General features: G+C 38.6%; 1 protein-coding gene across 1 annotated transcript in view; it reads left to right on the top strand.

Annotated features, from left to right (window-relative positions):
- The window catches only part of SNX6 (sorting nexin 6), a 73,981-nt gene extending 58,686 nt beyond the window's left edge, over positions 1-15,295 (top strand). Inside the window, exons 11-14 of the mRNA XM_077126970.1 lie at positions 2,312-2,398; positions 8,003-8,162; positions 8,247-8,332; positions 14,590-15,295. Of these exons, the coding sequence (XP_076983085.1) occupies positions 2,312-2,398; positions 8,003-8,162; positions 8,247-8,332; positions 14,590-14,643 (387 nt within the window). The 3' untranslated portion in view covers positions 14,644-15,295. The remainder of the gene's footprint in view (positions 1-2,311; positions 2,399-8,002; positions 8,163-8,246; positions 8,333-14,589) is intronic.
- The last annotated feature ends 3,554 nt before the right edge of the window (positions 15,296-18,849 follow it).

The raw sequence follows: 18,849 nt of genomic DNA on the forward strand, positions 1-18,849 counted from the left end.
CCATTAATTAACTTAGGGAATCTAAATCTCTGCATGCAGTAGTACTTAACTTATGATTGTGTTTAACTTTATTGAGAAATGTAGGTTATACTTCATTTGGATGAAGAGACATTTAGATTCCATTGAGAATCTTTCAGGAAATTTAGTCTTGTGGGCTTTTGGTATTTTTGTAAAAATGCATATTCTTGATCAGAATACATGTTCATTACAGAGAGTGGATTTACTTTTGTGAAGAGTAATTACTTCTGAAACTTTGTAAACCAGAAGATCTGGGTAGCACATTTCCATGGCTACTGCAGTTCTCATTTCCATTAGTATTAGCATGTAATTCTGGTTATTATTGCTGCATAACAAACTATGCCAAAATCAGTAGCATGAAACGACCAATTTTAGTATGCTAATAAGTTATTTGGTCAGGAATTCAGAAGGATACAGCAAAGATGGCTCACCTCTGTTTCACTTTGTCTGAGGCCTCAGTTGGGCAGCTGTGAAGGCTCATTAATTCAACTCTAAGTCTGGCTATTAGCTGGAACTTTTGCTAGGGCTGTTGGCCAGAACACCTACATATGCCCTTGTCATGGGGCTGCTTAGACTTCCTCAAAACATGGTGGCTGGATTCTAAGAGTGAGTATCCCACAAGACAGGAAGTGGGACACTGCTAGTTTTTTAAGGTCTCATTCTGGAAATTGGCATAGCATCAGTTCTGCCATGTTAGTCAAGCAGATTCAAGAGGATGGGATGCAGATCCTAATTATCAGGGGAAGGATAATAGCCATATTTTAGAACAGCTACTATTGACTCATTTATCGAAATCAGTTTTGAGCAGTAGACTGTGTCTATACTCTTATCTGTTAGTAAAAAGTTCTATGCGTTTATTTCTCTATAAAGTAATGTATTTTAAGGTGCTTTAAGTTTTTCCTATTTATTGAAGTATAATGTGAGCGCACATATCAGAAGTGTACAGTTCAGTGAGTTTTTACAAACTTAACATTACCCAGAATAAGAAATAGAACATTACCAGCAACCCAGATTCCTCCCTTCCCCATTCAGCTACCTTCTAAGTTACCCCCTCCTGCAAAGGTAACCACTATCTTAGTTCCTAACAGGAGAGGTTAGATTTGCTTGTTTTTACACTTTATATAAATTCATTATGCAGTATTTACTTTTTTATGTCTGGCTCATAAGATTTGTCCGTTTATTGCTTGTAGGTGTAGTTCCTTCATTCTTACTGTTGGATAGTATTCCATTATAAGACTATACCAAAATGTATCTATTCTACTGTTGGTAGGCATTTGGATAGTTTATAATTTGGGTCTCTACAAATAGTGCTGCTAAGAATATGTTAACTTTTTATTTTGACTAATTTCAGGCTTACAGAAAAGTGGCAAGAATAGTACAAAGACTCTTTATTGACACTTGACTCAGATTTCCTGAATGTTAACATTTTCGCACATTCTTAAAATTCCTTTATTTGAACACTTTCCAAAAGTTCATGTTCATGCTATTTTATGCCATCTCTATTTTTTTAAAAGATAAGAATTATTTTTAATATCCAATATTATCATCTCTAATAAGACCAGCAGTAATTCCCCTTGATGTCATCAAATATCTAATACACAGTTTTCTCCAACTGTTTCATCAGTGGCTTTTTACAGTAGGGTTTGAGTCAAGATCCATAGAAGTTCCGCATACAGCATTTGGTTAATATGGTACATCTTTGTTTATTTATCTTCAGATTGAAGAATTCTCATCTATTTAGTCTGACGTGGCTATTTCCCACCTCAAATCTACCACATGTATTTATTACCCTTTAGTGTCCTCAAGCACATTTTTTAACTCTTTGACTAACTTTTCTGTTTATCCTCAGCACAGGGATTGGTTTGATATACCTCGTTAATCATTTTTAGCCTTTATTACTTTAAAATATATGTAATTCTGGTGTGCTATAATTGCCATTGAAAGGAAGAAAGAAAAAAGAAATGTGTAGATGTATTTTATATATATATGCTATATTTCACAATTAAAAAAATGAAAATGAAAGATGATATTGAAACTCATGGTCAAGAACTTGAATCAGATATAGTCCTTGCCTAAATTACCTCATTTGATCTCATCTTTTTTCTTTTTTTTTTTTTACCAGAGTTGCAAAGGAAAGTAATGGGCTAATAAGAAGAAGGGGGGCAGGAAACTAGGGATGGGTATTATAATTATACAGTAGTTAATTATAACTTTTTTTACAATGATTATTAAGAAGGAAGAAGTTAAAAGAAGAATATAATTTCTGACTACCTAATTTGATTTTATTTTCTAGAAAATAGAAGCACGAGTGTCTGCTGATGAGGACCTCAAACTTTCTGACCTTTTAAAATATTACTTAAGAGAATCACAAGCTGCTAAGGTAACTTTATGTTCATTGCTTTTTTTAATGGGATATTTTATGAAAAGCCTCTCTTTAGCAGTTATTAGATTTAGGATTGTTAATGGTGGTTTATCTCTTGATTTTAAATTACATTTTCAAGTGTGACCTTTTTCTTTTAGAAATTGTAGGTCAGGGAACCCCACATAAAGTTTCCTTCTATAAACTTTAGTTACAGTAGAGCTTGGGACTTTTTGTATGTTGTCTACTGAGTTTATTACATTTCTTCAGGTACAAATGCCTGCAAAAAACAAAAATAAAACCTCCAGGTAGCAGTTGTATAAGTAAGCGATGCTTAATTTGATATTCATAAGTCCTTTATTGGTGAAGAGAGTCACGAAATAACATTTTATTTTAAGGCAACCCAAATTCCCTTTTGGAAGTGCCTATCTGCAAGACTAAAACTTTTTACTAATACCCAAAACATGTTAACAGAAACATCCTCAAAGTCCAGGAAATTTGAGTACTCCAAAATCATTGTTATTTATGGATTGAGATATTGTACAGAAACTCCAACTGGTCAGTGATGTCTTGAACAGTGTTCTTTTGTTCCTCATCAGATTATCAATAGCCTTTTTTTTTTTTTTTATTAACGGAAAGAAAAAAAAAAGAAATTAACACATTTAGAAATCATACCATTCTACATATGCACTCAGTAATTCTTAACATCATCACATAGATTCATGATCATTGTTTCTTAGTACATTTGCATCGGTTTAGAGGAACTAGCAACACAACAGAAAAAGATATAAAATGTTAATATAGAGAAAAGAAATAAAAGTATTAATAATAGTAAAAAAAAAAAAAAGAAAGAAAAACAAAACAAAAAAAAACCCCATAGCTCAGATGCAGCTTCATTCAGTGTTTTAACATGATTACTTTACAATTAGGTATTATTGTGCTGTCCATTTTTGAGTTTTTGTATCTAGTCCTGTTGCACAGTCTGTATCCCTTCAGCTTCAATTACCCATTGTCTTACCCTGTTTCTAACTCCTGCTGGACTCTATTACCAATGACATATTTCAAGTTTATTCTCGAATGTCCATTCACATCAGTGGGACCATACAGTATTTGTCCTTTAGTTTTTGGCTAGACTCACTCAGCATAATGTTCTCTAGGTCCATCCATGTTATTACATGTTTCATAAGTTTATCTTGTCTTAAAGCTGCATAATATTCCATCGTATGTATATACCACAGTTTGTTTAGCCATTCTTCTGTTGATGGACATTTTGGCTGTTTCCATCTCTTTGCAATTGTAAATAACGCTGCTATAAACATTGGTGTGCAAATGTCCGTTTGTGTCTTTGCCCTTAAGTCCTTTGAGTAGATACCTAGCAATGGTATTGCTGGGTCGTATGGCAATTCTATATTCAGCTTTTTGAGGAACCGCCAAACTGCCTTCCACAGTGGTTGCACCATTTGACATTCCCACCAACAGTGGATAAGTGTGCCTCTTTCTCCGCATCCTCTCCAGCACTTGTCATTTTCTGTTTTGTTGATAATGGCCATTCTGGTGGGTGTGAGATGATATCTCATTTTGGTTTTGATTTGCATTTCTCTAATGGCCAGGGACATTGAGCATCTCTTCATGTGCCTCTTGGCCATCCGTATTTCCTCTTCTGGTAGGTGTCTGTTCAAGTCTTTTTCCCATTTTGTAATTGGGTTGGCTGTCTTTTTGTTGTTGAGTTGAACAATCTCTTTATAAATTCTGGATACTAGACCTTTATCTGATATGTCATTTCCAAATATTATCTCCCATTGTGTAGGCTTTCTTTCTACTTTCTTGATGAAGTTCTTTGATGCACAAAAGTGTTTAATTTTGAGGAGCTCCCATTTATTTATTTCTTTCTTCAGTGCTCTTGCTTTAGGTTTAAGGTCCATAAAACCGCCTCCAGTTGTAAGATCCATAAGATATCTCCCTACATTTTCCTCTAACTGTTTTGTGGTCTTAGACCTAATGTTTAGATCTTTGATCCATTTTGAGTTAACTTTTGTATAAGGTGTGAGATACGGGTCTTCTTTCATTCTTTTACATATGGATATCCAGTTCTCTAGGCACCATTTATTGAAGAGACTGTTCTGTCCCAGGTGAGTTGGCTTGACTGCCTTATCAAAGATCAAATGTCCATAGATGAGAGGGTCTATATCTGAGCACTCTATTCGATTCCATTGGTCAATATATCTATCTTTATGCCAATACCATGCTGTTTTGACCACTGTGGCTTCATAATATGCCTTAAAGTCCGGCATCGCTAGACCTCCAGCTTCGTTTTTTTTCCTCAAGATGTTTTTAGCAATTCGGGGCACCCTGCCCTTCCAGATAAATTTGCTTATTGGTTTTTCTAATTCTGAAAAATAAGTTGTTGGGATTTTGATTGGTATTGCATTGAATCTGTAGATGAGTTTAGGTAGGATTGACATCTTAATTATATTTAGCCTTCCAATCCATGAACACGGTATGCCCTTCCATCTATTTAGGTCTTCTGTGATTTCTTTTAGCAGTTTTTTGTAGTTTTCTTTATATAGGTTTTTTGTCTCTTTGGTTAAATTTATTCCTAGGTATTTTATTCTTTTAGTTGCGATTGTAAATGGGATTCGTTTCTTGATTTCCCCCTCAGCTTGTTCATTACTAGTGTATAGAAAAGCTACAGATTTTTGAATGTTGATCTTGTAGCCTGCTACTTTGCTGTACTCATTTATTAGCTCTAGTAGTTTTGTTGTGGATTTTTCTGGGTTTTCTACATATAGTATCATATCGTCTGCAAACAGTGATAGTTTTACTTCTTCCTTTCCAATTTTGGTGCCTTGTATTTCTTTTTCTTGTCTAATTGCTCTGGCTAGAACTTCCAACGCAATGTTGAATAATAGTGGTGATAGTGGACATCCTTGTCTTGTTCCTGATCTTAGGGGGAAAGTTTTCAATTTTTCCCCATTGAGGATGATATTAGCTGTGGGTTTTTCATATACTCCCTCTATCATTTTAAGGAAGTTCCCTTGTATTCCTATCTTTTGAAGTGTTTTCAACAGGAAAGGATGTTGAATCTTGTCAAATGCCTTCTCTGCATCCATTGAGATGATCATGTGATTTTTCTGCTTTGATTTGTTGATGTGGTGTATTACATTAATTGATTTTCTTATGTTGAACCATCCTTGCATACCTGGGATGAATCCTACTTGGTCATGATGTATAATTCTTTTAATGTGTTGTTGGATATGATTTGCTAGAATTTTATTGAGGATTTTTGCATCTGTATTCATTAGAGAGATTGGTCTGTAGTTTTCTTTTTTTGTAATATCTTTGCCTGGTTTTGGTATGAGGGTGATGTTGGCTTCATAGAATGAATTAGGTAGTTTTCCCTCCACTTCGATTATGTTGAAGAGTTTGAGGAGAGTTGGTACTAATTCTTTCTGGAATGTTTGATAGAATTCACATGTGAAGCCGTCTGGTCCTGGACTTTTCTTTTTAGGGAGCTTTTGAATGACTAATTCAATCTCTTTACTTGTGATTGGTTTGTTGAGGTCATCTATTTCTTCTTGAGTCAGAGTTGGTTGTTCAAGTCTTTCCAGGAACCCGTCCATTTCATCTAAATTGTTGTATTTATTAGCGTAAAGTTGTTCATAGTATCCTGTTATTACCTCCTTTATTTCTTTGAGGTCAGTAGTTATGTCTCCTCTTCCATTTCTGATCTTATTTATTTGCATCCTCTCTCTTCTTCTTTTTGTCAATCTTGCTAAGGGCCCATCAATCTTATTGATTTTCTCATAGAACCAACTTCTGGTCTTATTGATTTTCTCTATTGTTTTCATGTTTTTAATTTCATTTATTTCTGTTCTAATCTTTGTTATTTCTTTCCTTTTGCTTGCTTTGGGATTAGTTTGCTGTTCTTTCTCCAGTTCTTCCAAGTGGACAGTTAATTCCTGCATTTTTGCCTTATCAATAGCCCTTTTAACTTTGAGTATTTAGTTACTAGTAAATATAATGTCTATATCAAATTATTTTAAATCAGATTATATCTTACGCTATTTACTTTAGATGAGCAGGGATTCAGTACCATAAGCTGGAAACTTGATTAGATTATCTCCGCAGAGATGTGACTCGCCCAATTGTGGGTATTAACCTTTGACTAGAGGGAGATGTGACTCTGCCCATTCCAGTTGGGTCTTGATTAGTTTACTGGACTCCTTTAAAAGAGGAAACATTTTGGAGAAAGAGCCATGAGAGCCCTGAGCTCCATAAGAGCCGAGAGCCCATTTGGCCAGAGACCTTTGGAGATAAAGAAGGAAAATGCCTCCCAGGGAAGCTTCATGAAACAAGAAGCCTGGAAAGAAAGCTAGCAGACATCGCCATGTTTGCCATGTGTCTTTCCAGTTGAGAGAGATCCTGAACTTCATCTGCCTTTCTTGAGTGAAAGTAACCTCTTCCTGGTGCCTTAATTTGGACATTTTCATAGACTTCCTCTAATTAGGACATTTACACGGCCTTGGAACTGCGAACTTGCAACTTAATAAATTCTCCCTTTTAAAAGCCGTTCTGTTTCTGGTATATGGCATTCCGGCAAATAGCAAACTAGAACAATTAGTAACTCTGACAGCTCAAAAAAAAGACAAAAATCCCAATTTCTAAAATTGGGAAGGGATTTAAATAAACATTTCTCCAAAGAAGATAGACAAATGCCAATAAAGAACAAAAAAAGCTGCCCAACATCATTAACCATCAGAAAAATACAAATCAAAACCACAGTGAGATCCACTTTATGCTTCTTGGTGGCTTTAGGATAATAACAAATGTTGGCAAGGATGTAGAGGGATCAGAGGCCTTTTATTTATTGGTGGGAATGAAAAATGGTGTAGCCACTTTGGGAAACAGTTTAGCAGTGCCTCAAAAGGTTAAATATAAAGTTATCCCCTTGGCCCAGCAATTCTATTCTAAGATATATATCCAGGATAAAGGAAAACATGTGTCCATAGATAAACTTGTACACAAATATTCATAGCAGCAGCATTCAAAATAGACAAAAAGTGGAAACAGCCTTCAATGGCCAACTAATGAATGCAAAAATTAAATGTGGTGTATCTGTATAATGAAATATTATTCATCTATAAAACAGAGCAAAGTACTGATTCATGCTGCAAAATGGATGAACCCTGAAAACTTGCTGAGTGAAAGAAGCCAGACACAAAAAGTCACATACTAGATGGTTCTGTGTTTATTAAATGTCTAGAGTGGGCAAGTGTATAGAGACAATGTGGATTTGTAATTGTCTAGGGTGGAGGGTTAGAGGGACTTGTGAGGGAAAAACAAAGTGATTCCTAATGAGTATGGAGTGTCTTTGTGGGGTGATCAGAATATTCTAAAATTGATTGTGGTGATGGTTACACAACTCTGAGAATAATAAAAATCGGTGAGTTTACCCTTGAAATGGGTGAATTTTATGCTGTGTGAGTTATATCTCAAATCTACATGTTAATAAAAAATTAGAAGTGACTGGCACATTGCAATGATATGATAATGTTGGCGATGATTGAGTGTATAACTGATAGACGCATGCAGTAGATGTTACTGTGAAACATTCTGTTTTTATAGGATCTCCTTTATAGAAGGTCTAGATCACTAGTGGATTATGAAAACGCTAATAAAGCACTCGATAAAGCAAGAGCGAAAAATAAAGATGTTCTGCAAGCTGAAACTTCCCAACAATTATGTTGTCAGAAATTTGAAAAAATATCTGAATCTGCAAAACAAGGTAGGGTTATATTTACTTTTATTCATAAGGTATGCTTTAGACTATGTAAATAAACTAGTTAGTCCTAATTTCTCTTGTTCACAGAACTTATAGATTTCAAGACAAGAAGAGTTGCTGCATTCAGAAAAAACTTAGTGGAACTGGCAGAGTTAGAACTGAAGCATGCCAAGGTAATGTCATCATTTAAGTGATTTCTCATTTAGAAATGAGTCGATTATGAAATTGATAATCCTTTAATATCAGTTGCCTTCTAAAGGAATCTACAAGAAGTGTTTCTGAATTGGAATTACATTTTCCAAGATTATTTCAGTACTTCAAAATAATTGATTCTTCTTTCAGTCTTCTGTAGCATTTGTTTACTTCGAATTAAGCCCCTTCTTATGTCTAATACAAGGATAAAGTGTAGCATAAACCCTATAGTAATTTGAAAAACAGAATCTTAGAATTGAGTGGGATTTTAAAGATCATCTAATGCAAGCAAAAGTAACATCTGCAGTGTCTCCAGTGGTCAGCTCTACAGGAATCTAGTACTTCATTGGGAAACCAGTATCATTTTTTGACTAGTTGTTTAAAAAAAGAACTGTCTTAATAAAAACATCATTTAGAAATATATCTAATGTTTGCCATCTGTAATCAGAGGGACTGAAAAACTTAAACGTATTATTTAAAATTCCCCAAACTAGATAAGTATTACAAAATTGTAAATGAACTTTTAAATGATGTTTTTGGGTAAATTTATAGCATTTTCACTTCTTAAGTTTAAAGTTTATAACTCTAGTAAGGCTTTTGGAATATCCTATAATGAGCACAAATCCACTTCTGTGTGACTTTAACCAACGTTTTGTCATCTGATATAATAAAGATTAGTTTAATACTTCTTTTATAGTTTAGTCCTTTGGATGTTTGAATACCTAATATTCCTTGTATATCTTCACTCCTCTAGGCTAATATCCTTAAGGCTAAAATAAATATTTATCCCACCCATCCATCTGCCTCAGCAAGCTTTTTGTAATATTGTTACCCTCTCATTGCATGCATGGAATGATTATCATACACATTTCTTCTTACGGTATTTTTTGTATGCATAAGATAGTTTTTTTTTAATTGTGGCAACATGTGTGTGTGTGCATTTATATATATAACATAAAACTTCCCACTTTAACTGTTTTTAAATGTACAGTTGAATAGTCATAATAACATTAACAATATTGTACTACTTTACCACCAACCATTACCAAAACTTTTCATCATCCCAAACAGAAACTCTTTGTCTGTTAAAACAACCCCCCATTCTCCCTACCCCCAGCAACCTCTAATTTACTTTCTTTACGAATGTGTTTATTCTAAATAAGTGATTCCCTACAATATTTGTCCTTTCATGTATAACTGTTGGCCTCTGTTATGACCCTAAGGAGTGTTAAAGTAAAACGAGAGAGAGAAAGGGATGAGGGGGTCTGAAGCTTTAGCAGTAAAAATAACAACTTTATTCTTAACTAGTTCCTGCTTATATACTGCAGGGTTTACGTGACTAAAAGCATGCATACATTTCGTGATAAAAGAGAGTGTCTGCTTTTCAGTATATTACTCCCTACATACAAGAGATAGCTAAAAAGACCTTGAGGTTTAAGAAAAAACAAACATTCTCTCCCTCTCAGACTGTCCTCCAATTAAGCAGATAACAGTCTCCACAGTTTACTGCCGATGCCACTCTGAAGCCAGTTGCTCCCAATAAGTTCCGCAGGTTTTCCATTAACCCTGGCTCCTACATATAACTTATTCACTTAGCATGTTTTCAAGGTTCATCCATATCATAGATGCATCAAAGCTCCTTTTTATGGCTGAATAATGTGCCGTTGTGTGTGTATATGCCACGTTTTATTTATCCATTTACCTGTTGTTGAACATGTGCCTTGTTTCCATCTTTGGGCAATTGTGAATAATGCTGCTATGAGCATTGGTGTAGATAAGATATTGAGATTTTTGGCTTCTAATCACACTTTTTTTCTCCTTAGAAGTTAAATATTGACCTTCAACCTGGGTTGTGCATTTATTCTTTAAAATATAATTACAGGACGGGCCATGGTGCTGCAGTGGCAGAGTTCTCACCCTGCCATGCCAGAGACCCAGGTTCGATTTCTGGTGCCTGACCGTGAAAAAAAAAAACAGACATAGACACAAAGTCTTTGTCACAGCTCTGTTATACTGGAAAATTTCGATAACCATTTAAACACCTAATTTTGAAACTATATATATGTTCACATAATTTCAGTAGTCAATTCAGGCTTTCAGAAATATTGCAAGAAAAGTACACACAGTTCCTGGATACTGTTCACCAAGGTGCTTCAATTTGCATATTGTTATATTTGCTTTCTCCCTCCCCTCCTCCTTCCTTCTCTCTACACACTAGACACGCACTTTTTTTACACATCTATTTTTTTCTTGAACCATTTACGATTAAGTTGCAGATATTGACATCCCTTCACTTAAACCCTTCAGTATGGATTTCCTAAAACAAAGTAATTGTTTCTTTGGTTATATAACCACAGAACAGTTTTAAAAATCAGGAAATGAATATTGGCACAGTGCTATTATCTAATCCACGTGAAACCTTATTCACATTTCACCAGTTTTCCGGATAGTGTCCTTAATAGTAAAAGGAAATCCAGGATAATGTTATTTTCAGTCCACATGTCTTTTTAAAGCTTCTTTAATCTGAAAGGTTCCTGATGTTGTATTTCATAACACTGACATTTTTGAAGAAGAAAGGTTTATTTACAGAATGTCTCTTAGTTTGGGTCTGTCCCTCTGGTAGTTAGATTCTGGTGTGAGCTTGGCCAGGTGAAGGTACCTACTTCTGTTGCTGTGAGCATGAGCCAATGGTACATGAACCTCATCTGTTGCTGATTACATCTGCAGTTGACTGGGAGGCATGCCTGCTGTGATGAATGATGTTTGATTTAATTGGCTGATGCTTAAATAAGAGACTCAGTGTAGCACAGCCCAAGCAGCTCAGCATACCTCATCTCAGCACTCACAGCTCAGCCCAGGCCTTTGGAGATGCAGAAAGGAATCACCCTGGGGAAAGTTGTTGGAATCCAGAGGCTTGGAGAGAAGGCCAGCAGAGACCATCCCATGCCTTCCCACGTAAGAAAAGAACCTGAGTTAAAAGTTAGCTGCCTTTCCTCTGAAGAACTAACAAAATAAATCCCCTTTTATTGAACGCCAATCAGTCTTAGGGTGTTGTATTCCGGCAGCTAGCAAACTAGAACAGTCTCATATTCCTGAACAATTAGATTCAGGTTACGCACTTTTGGCAGCAGCACCACAGAGGCGATGCTGCAATCTTCTCACTGCATCCCATCAGGAGGCACAGGCCGTTGATTAGTTGCCTTGCAGGCATTTTCAACTCGGATGATTTGGTTGTGAGTCTTCCAGGTGTCTCAGTGGCAAAGTTAGCATTGTACACCTTGGACTTCAGAAGTATCCTGTGAGGGTTGTGCAACGGGACTGATTATAAAAATTCAGAAATGGATAGCACGATACTACCGAAGTGTAGTACAATAACTTTAGTATGCTGAAGGAAGCTTATTGTGAGAATGATAGGGGGAGGGAGGCTGGGGACACAAATGAAATCCGAAGGAAAGCTAGACGATAAAGACTGAGATGGTATAATCTAGGAATGCTTGCAGTGTACAGTGATAGTGACTAAATGTACAGATTAAAAAATGTTTTTGCATGAGGAAGAACAAAGGAATGACAGTATTGCAGGGTGTTGAAAACAGACGGTAACATTTTTAAATGTTAACTTATGTGTGAGACGAAAGCAAAAAATGTTTATTTGACACAAAACATTTTGACTAGTGCATCTCCTAATACAGCTTATAGGGACAGCTTAATTGAACACCGTAAGTGCATGGAACTTTGAGTAGGGCATTTTGAAGGTTTGTCTGGAGTGATGCCCCGATAAATCCCAGAGTGATTTGAACGGTGAATAAGAAATATTTGCAAAGTCCCCTTGGGGGAATGGTGAGAAAGAGGGAAAATTCAGCTTCCCCATTTGGAGGCCTGATATTCTCACAAGCGGTGAGGACAACAAAATCAATAGGCCGATCTCTCAGTCTTGGAGTTTGTTCGTAAGAAAGTTATCCCCGCAAAGGATAGGCTATACGCCTACTAAAAATAGGCCCAAGAGTCACCCCAAGAGAACCTCTTTTGTTGCTCAGATGCGGCCTGTCGCTCAGCCAACACGGCAAGCATACTCGCCACCCTCCCCCTCTCTACATGGGACACGACTCCCAGGGGTGTGGACCTCCCTGGCAACGTGGGACAGAACTCCTAGAATGACCTGGGACTCAGCATCAAGGGATTGAGGAAACCACCTCGACAGAAAGGGGAAGAGAGAAAGGAGACAAAATAAAGTGTCAGTGGTCGAGAGAGGTTTCAAGCAGAGTCGAGAGATTATCCTGGAGGTTATTCTTACGCATTATATAGATAACCCCTTTTTAGTTTAAGGTGTATGAGAGGCTAGAGGGAAACGCCTGAAACTGTAGAGCTGTGTTCCAGTAGCCATGTTTCTCTAAGATGATTGTATAATGATACAGCTTTCACAAAGTGACTGTGTGAAACAAGATGTGAAAACCTTGTTGTGGTGCTCCTTTTATCTACAGTATGGACAGATGAGTAAAAACCGTGGATTAAAAGTCAATAAATAATGGGAACAAACGTTTAAATAAATTGGGTGGAGGGAAGTACTAGTGTTCAATGAGAGGGAGGGGTAAGGGGTATGGTATGTAAGGATTTTTTCTCTTTTCTTTTTATTTCTTTTTCTGGAGTGATGTAGATTTTCTGACAAAGGATCATGTGATGAACATACAACTATGTGATGATATTGTGAGCCACTGATTGCAAACCGAGTATGGGAAGTTCATACGTTAAGAATGTTTGTGTTGTATGTTGATTGATTTTATTAATAAAAATTAAAAAGAAGAAGTATCCTGTGAGGAAACTATGTGTTCTAGTTTGCTAGCTGCTGGAATGCAGCACACCAGAGATGGATTGGCTTTTAATAAAAGGGGATTTATTTCATTAGTTCTTCAGAGGAAAGGCAACTAACTTTCAACTGAGATTCTTTCTTACATGGGAAGGCACAGGGTGATCTCTGCTGGCCTTCTCTCCAGGCCTGTGGGTTCCAACAGCTTTCCCCGGGGTGATTTCTTTCTGCATCTCCAAAGGCCTGGGCTGAGCTGCGAGTGCTGAGATGAGGTATGCCGAGCTGCTTGGGCTGTGCTACGTTGCGCTCTCTCATGTAAGCACCAGCCAATTAAGTCAAACATCATCTATTGCAGCAGGCACACCTCCTAGCCAACTGCAGATGTCATCAGCAGCAGGTGAGGTTCACATACCATTGGCTCATGTCCACAGCAACAGAACTAGGTGCCTTTACCTGGACAAGTTGACAACTGAATATAACTACCACGCTATGTAAATATCCCATTAGTCAACCAGCACTGTCCACTGGAACTCTGTGCGATGACAGATACGTTCTCTAATGAGCACTGTCTAGTACAGTAGCCTCCAGCCGTGTGTGGCTACCGAGCACTGGAAATACGGATAGTACAACCGCTGAGAAACTGAGTTTTTAAGTTTCATTGAGTTTTAATTAACAGACATGTGCAATTTAAATAGGTACACGTGGCTAGTGATTACAGTGTTGCATAGTGCAGCCATGCACTGATTTTAGCATCCATTGATGATTCTTGCCCGAATCAACTATCGTTATGTATTAACTATGATCTACTCATTATGTGTTAACTATTCATCAACTATTATGGTTTCCAAGTGGTGTTTTTCTAGTTCCATTCTCTTTACATTTGTAGTTGACTTTCTACTGTAAGGAAAAGCTTCCCCTTTTCCCCACATATACATTCACGTAATGTAAATGTTTTAAATTTGTCTTTACACGTCTCTACATTTAGATGGGAGTTCGTGTATTTACAGATGAACTTTGTAGAATACATCTGTGTCATTTTAGTCTTCTCGTAAAAACTGGTATACTTTATGTTAATACATATTTTAATGGCTGGAGCAGTGATTGAGCCTATTTAAAAAGCAATCAGAAAGTGTTGTGTAGTTTAACTTGGACAAAATATTTCATCCCCCACTAGAACAGGCTGAACGGTAGTATTGGTCTAGAGAGAAATTTATCTACAGAAGAATGGGATGTTGTTGAAAATCTTCTTGTGCGTGAATCGAATGATGTAATTTCTGTCTTTAAATCTTTGTTCATAATGAGTAGTTGTTTCCAAAATGCTCATATTTTAACAAGAAAACTTAAGAGTTATGTGATCGTAATGCTCTGTATTTTCAGAAAAGACTTCCAAACTGTTTGAACCCAACAGATTAACAGTAATATTCCCTTCCTTTTTAGGGTAACCTACAGTTACTGCAGAACTGCCTGGCAGTGTTAAATGGAGACACATAAACCACCCACTGCACCTTCCTGTTCAAAAGGGCTGCCTTCCTTCCAGTTTTATTTTCCTTTTCTTAATGACGTTAGGCATTTACCGCTCACCGGAAACAAAGAGAGACAGCTGACGTGCATACACTCTCCTTTTTTTCTGAGAAGCAGTGGAGAGGTGCCACCCACAGGTGGTTCCAGTCTGCATGGGGCAGTGCTGCACTCCTGCCCCCACGTGCTCCCCGGGACAGCTGTCGATCATCGTGCACTCTTCCTGTTCAAAGCCCAAGTTCAGACCTTTTTTACAGTAGCCTCTATAACCGTTTATTTTTTTAAATAGTGTTCTTTATGGCTGCCAATCTTACTTACCTTTAAGTAATTTCTAAGTTTAACCCTCTCAAAGTACATTATTCAAAAGAGGTAAAGAGTGCCACTACCCTTTTTTTTTTTTCTTTTTATTTTTTGGTTATTATAAACATTGTATACCACCTTAGTTCATTCATGTATCCTGGTAAAGAATCTTAATCAGACATTTTAAATTAAAAGTTTTGGGACAGACTTGACGTAAACTTTATAAGTATGATTTCTGAAAAGAAGCAAAAGCATTAGTATGCTTGCCTTAAACGTGTAGACTAAACCAATTGTATAATAAAGTGATAACAGTGATATCTTTTAACTCTGTGGTCATTGTATCACTCAGAAATTTGGAGTAGCTGTAATAAATCTACTCCTATATCATGCTTTACAGTGCAGGTCTTAGTTTTTCTTTTTTCTTATTTCTCCTTTTAAGATGGCATATTGAACCAAGTTCGAAAGAACGAGCTGCTCTCTGTGTGCTTTTAGTGCTTCATAGAAGGTGGAACTGGGCAGAGGCAAGTTAGAGACGGCTGTTTCTGAAATTCAGGAGCAGGGAGTAGAGCCTACTATAACGCCTTGAATTCTGTCCCTAGCTTGGCCAATTAACTGTGCGACCTGTGTCCTCTTGCCATTTGGTAATTATCTGGCCAGTGTAGAGACTGGTATGTACTGGAAAAAGAGAGGTCTGCTATAGGACGCAGCACTTGTTTGTGGAAAACAATTAGAATACTGGGATAAAAGTTGCTGGATAAAGAGGATACCGTCACTCAGTAGTTAACGTTACAAATGTTACTGGCCTTTCTAATGTGAATGAGCATTACGATGTCATTTGTAGTTTAAAGTTAGATTAAGTGATTGGATTTTCCCACTGTCTTTTGCTCACTTTTCTCCCATTAGGAAACCACGGGCTCCGGGCTCTGGGCTGGGGTTGGTCCGTCCTCGAGTGGTTCCTAGATTGTTTACATTTTTCCAAGCCATTCCTGAGGAATATCTGGTCTGGGCCTCGTCGCCAGTCACAATGATTCCAGCCTTTCTCAGCAGCACGTCCTCTTGCTTCACTGATCTGCTGGTTACTGTTTCGTCTCTTTGACTGACTTGTTTCCCGATGCCGTTGGAACTGTTGATTTTTCTGTTGTTGGCTGAGAGAGCTGCGTGTCTTGTCCTTCATGTAACCCTCACTCGTAAAAATATTCCTGTGCGATGCCCTTCAGCGGGTGAACATGCCCTCTTAGCCTTGGGCGGGTTCGTTTGACCTCTGCAATTTCTCTTAAGATAAAGGACATGTTGACCTACCTCACAGGGGTGTTGTGAGGATTAATAAATGTTGGTACTGTGCTCTGAAAGTGTTAAGATGTATAAATGCTAAGAAATAGGAAGTACAGGGTAAAGAGTTATACAGTGTTTTGCATACCCATCAGCTAATCTCTTTCGACCGAGGTGGCCGTTTTGGGGACGGGGGTAGAATGGTTGGTGGTGGCATTGTGTGTCCCTTTGCCTCTGGTTTATATTTGGCGGTAGCTGTGTGTGTGTGTGTGTGGTGGGGGGGTAGATTGGAAGCTGCGATTTACTTACTATTAAGGGCCTTGGGTGACAAGGCGGTGGGGGTGGGGAGCACTTAATAAACATCACTAATCGATTGCTTTTCTCAAGAGCCTTCTCATTAAGAAAACGAGAAACCTACAAATGAGGTTTTTTTAAAAAAAGTGTTACTCCCTCAAGGACATACCTAGGAAAGGCTCCACTTTTTGCTTCCAGCACAGGGTGAACACTGTTGCTCCACAGCTATTCTGTGATAAGAATAACCAGCCCTGCCTTTACAGCTTTTGAACTGAGGCGTTCATTAAGTGGTTATTGACCACCTTGTGCCTGGGTGGAGCCTGCAGACAGCTAATGGAAGAGACAAACCCCTGCAAGGACAATTACTCTAAAATTTAAGTATCGTGGGCCACGGTGGCTCAGCAGGCAGGAATGCTTGCCTGAGATGCCAGAGGACCCAGGTTTGATTCCCGGTGCCTGCCCACGTGAAAAAAAAAAAAGAAAGAAAGAAAGAAAAAGTATTACTAGGTCCCTGTATTTATTTCTCTAGAGAAACATAATCAGCAGGAAATATCTATAGATACAAAGTTTATATGTGTGTCGGGTAACCGCGGGAACCTAGAGTCCAAAATCCGCAGGGCAGGCTGTGAAGCTGACGACGCTGACGGAGGGTCTGGATGAACTCCACAGGAGGGGCTCGCTGACCAAAGCAGAAAGAGAGAGTGTCTCTTCTGAATCCTTAAAAGCCTTTCGGTGATTAGCTTAAGCGTCACTCACTGCCAAAGACACTCCCCTTGGCTGATTACAAATGCCATCAGCTGTGAATGCAGCCGACGTCATCGTGATTTAGATCCATGAAATGTCCTCATAGCAACAGACAGGCCAGCACTTGCCCAATCAGACAAACGGACACTCCCACCTGGCCAAGTTGACACGTGAACCTGACCATGACAGTCCTCTAGGAACCCAGAGCAGGAAGTTGTGGAAGTTCTAGGGCTTCCCTCAGATGATGCTTTCTGCCCCGAGGACAGGAGGAAGCGTGTTCCAGGGCAGGAGTAACGGCCTGGGGAGTGAGCAGGGTGGGAAGCTGGTAATGGATTATGCGGTGTGGGTGAAGAATGACTGGAGATGAAATCGCAAAAGAAGGTGGGTCAGTGAAGCCTAGGTGAATGGATAGACCTAGCTTGGAAAAGCTTAGGCAATCAATATTCTTAATGTTACCTAGTAAAACTAGAAGTCAAACGCAAACTGATCTTTTAGAAGCAGGGCAGTATACAGAAAACCGAGAAAGACTGGAGACTGAACCTGAGTGCTTTAAAGGAGACAGCTGTGGGGGAACAGCGAGTGCTCTAACAACACCTTAACGGAGCGAGGTGCTGTTTGTATACGAGTAGATAGTGGAACACGTCCACCTCCACACACACGTCATTTTCTGTCGAAATGACATGCGGTATAAAAGTAGGGGGAGGCTTTTATATACATTAGGTTGGAAATAGCCGTGGCTACAAGTCACTAAAATAGATGGACAGCGTAGCCAGGGTTTATTTTTCTCACACAGGATTTCAGAGGTAGCAGTTTGGGGCTGGTTCAGCTTCTTACCAATGTTCATCAGCTCTACCATGTTGAGTGTAAGCTCTCCCTTGCACCACTCCTTCAGGGTACCAGTTTGGCTGCTCAATCTCCAAGCTTCAGCCCTTACTTCCAAGTACAAGAAGCAGGTTGGGGGAAAGACTTTCAAAAGGAGCTTGGCCGTTTTATTTGCCAAGAGATGCCCTCCCTGGGAACCTCCACCTCTATTTCATTGGCTGGTTCCTCAGGTGACCACGGAATCGAGAGTTCTGTTTGTCTGTTTGGCTTCGCAATTTTCCCGACAAAATCAGGATCTATTAGAAGTAAGGATTGAATACTGCGTTGCCAGTGGTCCACCCAGCACTTGTCTTGCTCTTTGCAAAATGGGGACTCCCCCTGCGCCGGAGAGGGCCTTGCAAACGGAGGTCAGTGCCCCGCCTGGATCGGGCGGCACCGACCTACCAGGAACAGAGCATCAAGCACGTGTCGCTAAGAAGAAAGTAAGAAACCACTTGCCTAAGTAACGGAAACGTTTCAAGGCTCCTTTTGCAAGCTAAAGAGGACGCAGATGCAGCATTGGCATCACAGGAGTAGATTCAGAGATTTCAGAAACTCACTAATTCACGTGGCTGGACCGGTTCCCATCCTACGGGAGAGCGCACCCTCGGCTTTTGCACAGGCCCGAAGTCATACGTACTGCTTCCACCGGCTAGGCGGGCACCTCGCTAGCGAAGCCAGGAAAAAAAAAAAACCTTACGTCAACACCCG

The sequence above is a fragment of the Tamandua tetradactyla genome, chromosome 14 (assembly GCF_023851605.1).
Source record: "Tamandua tetradactyla isolate mTamTet1 chromosome 14, mTamTet1.pri, whole genome shotgun sequence".
NCBI lineage: Eukaryota > Metazoa > Chordata > Mammalia > Pilosa > Myrmecophagidae > Tamandua > Tamandua tetradactyla.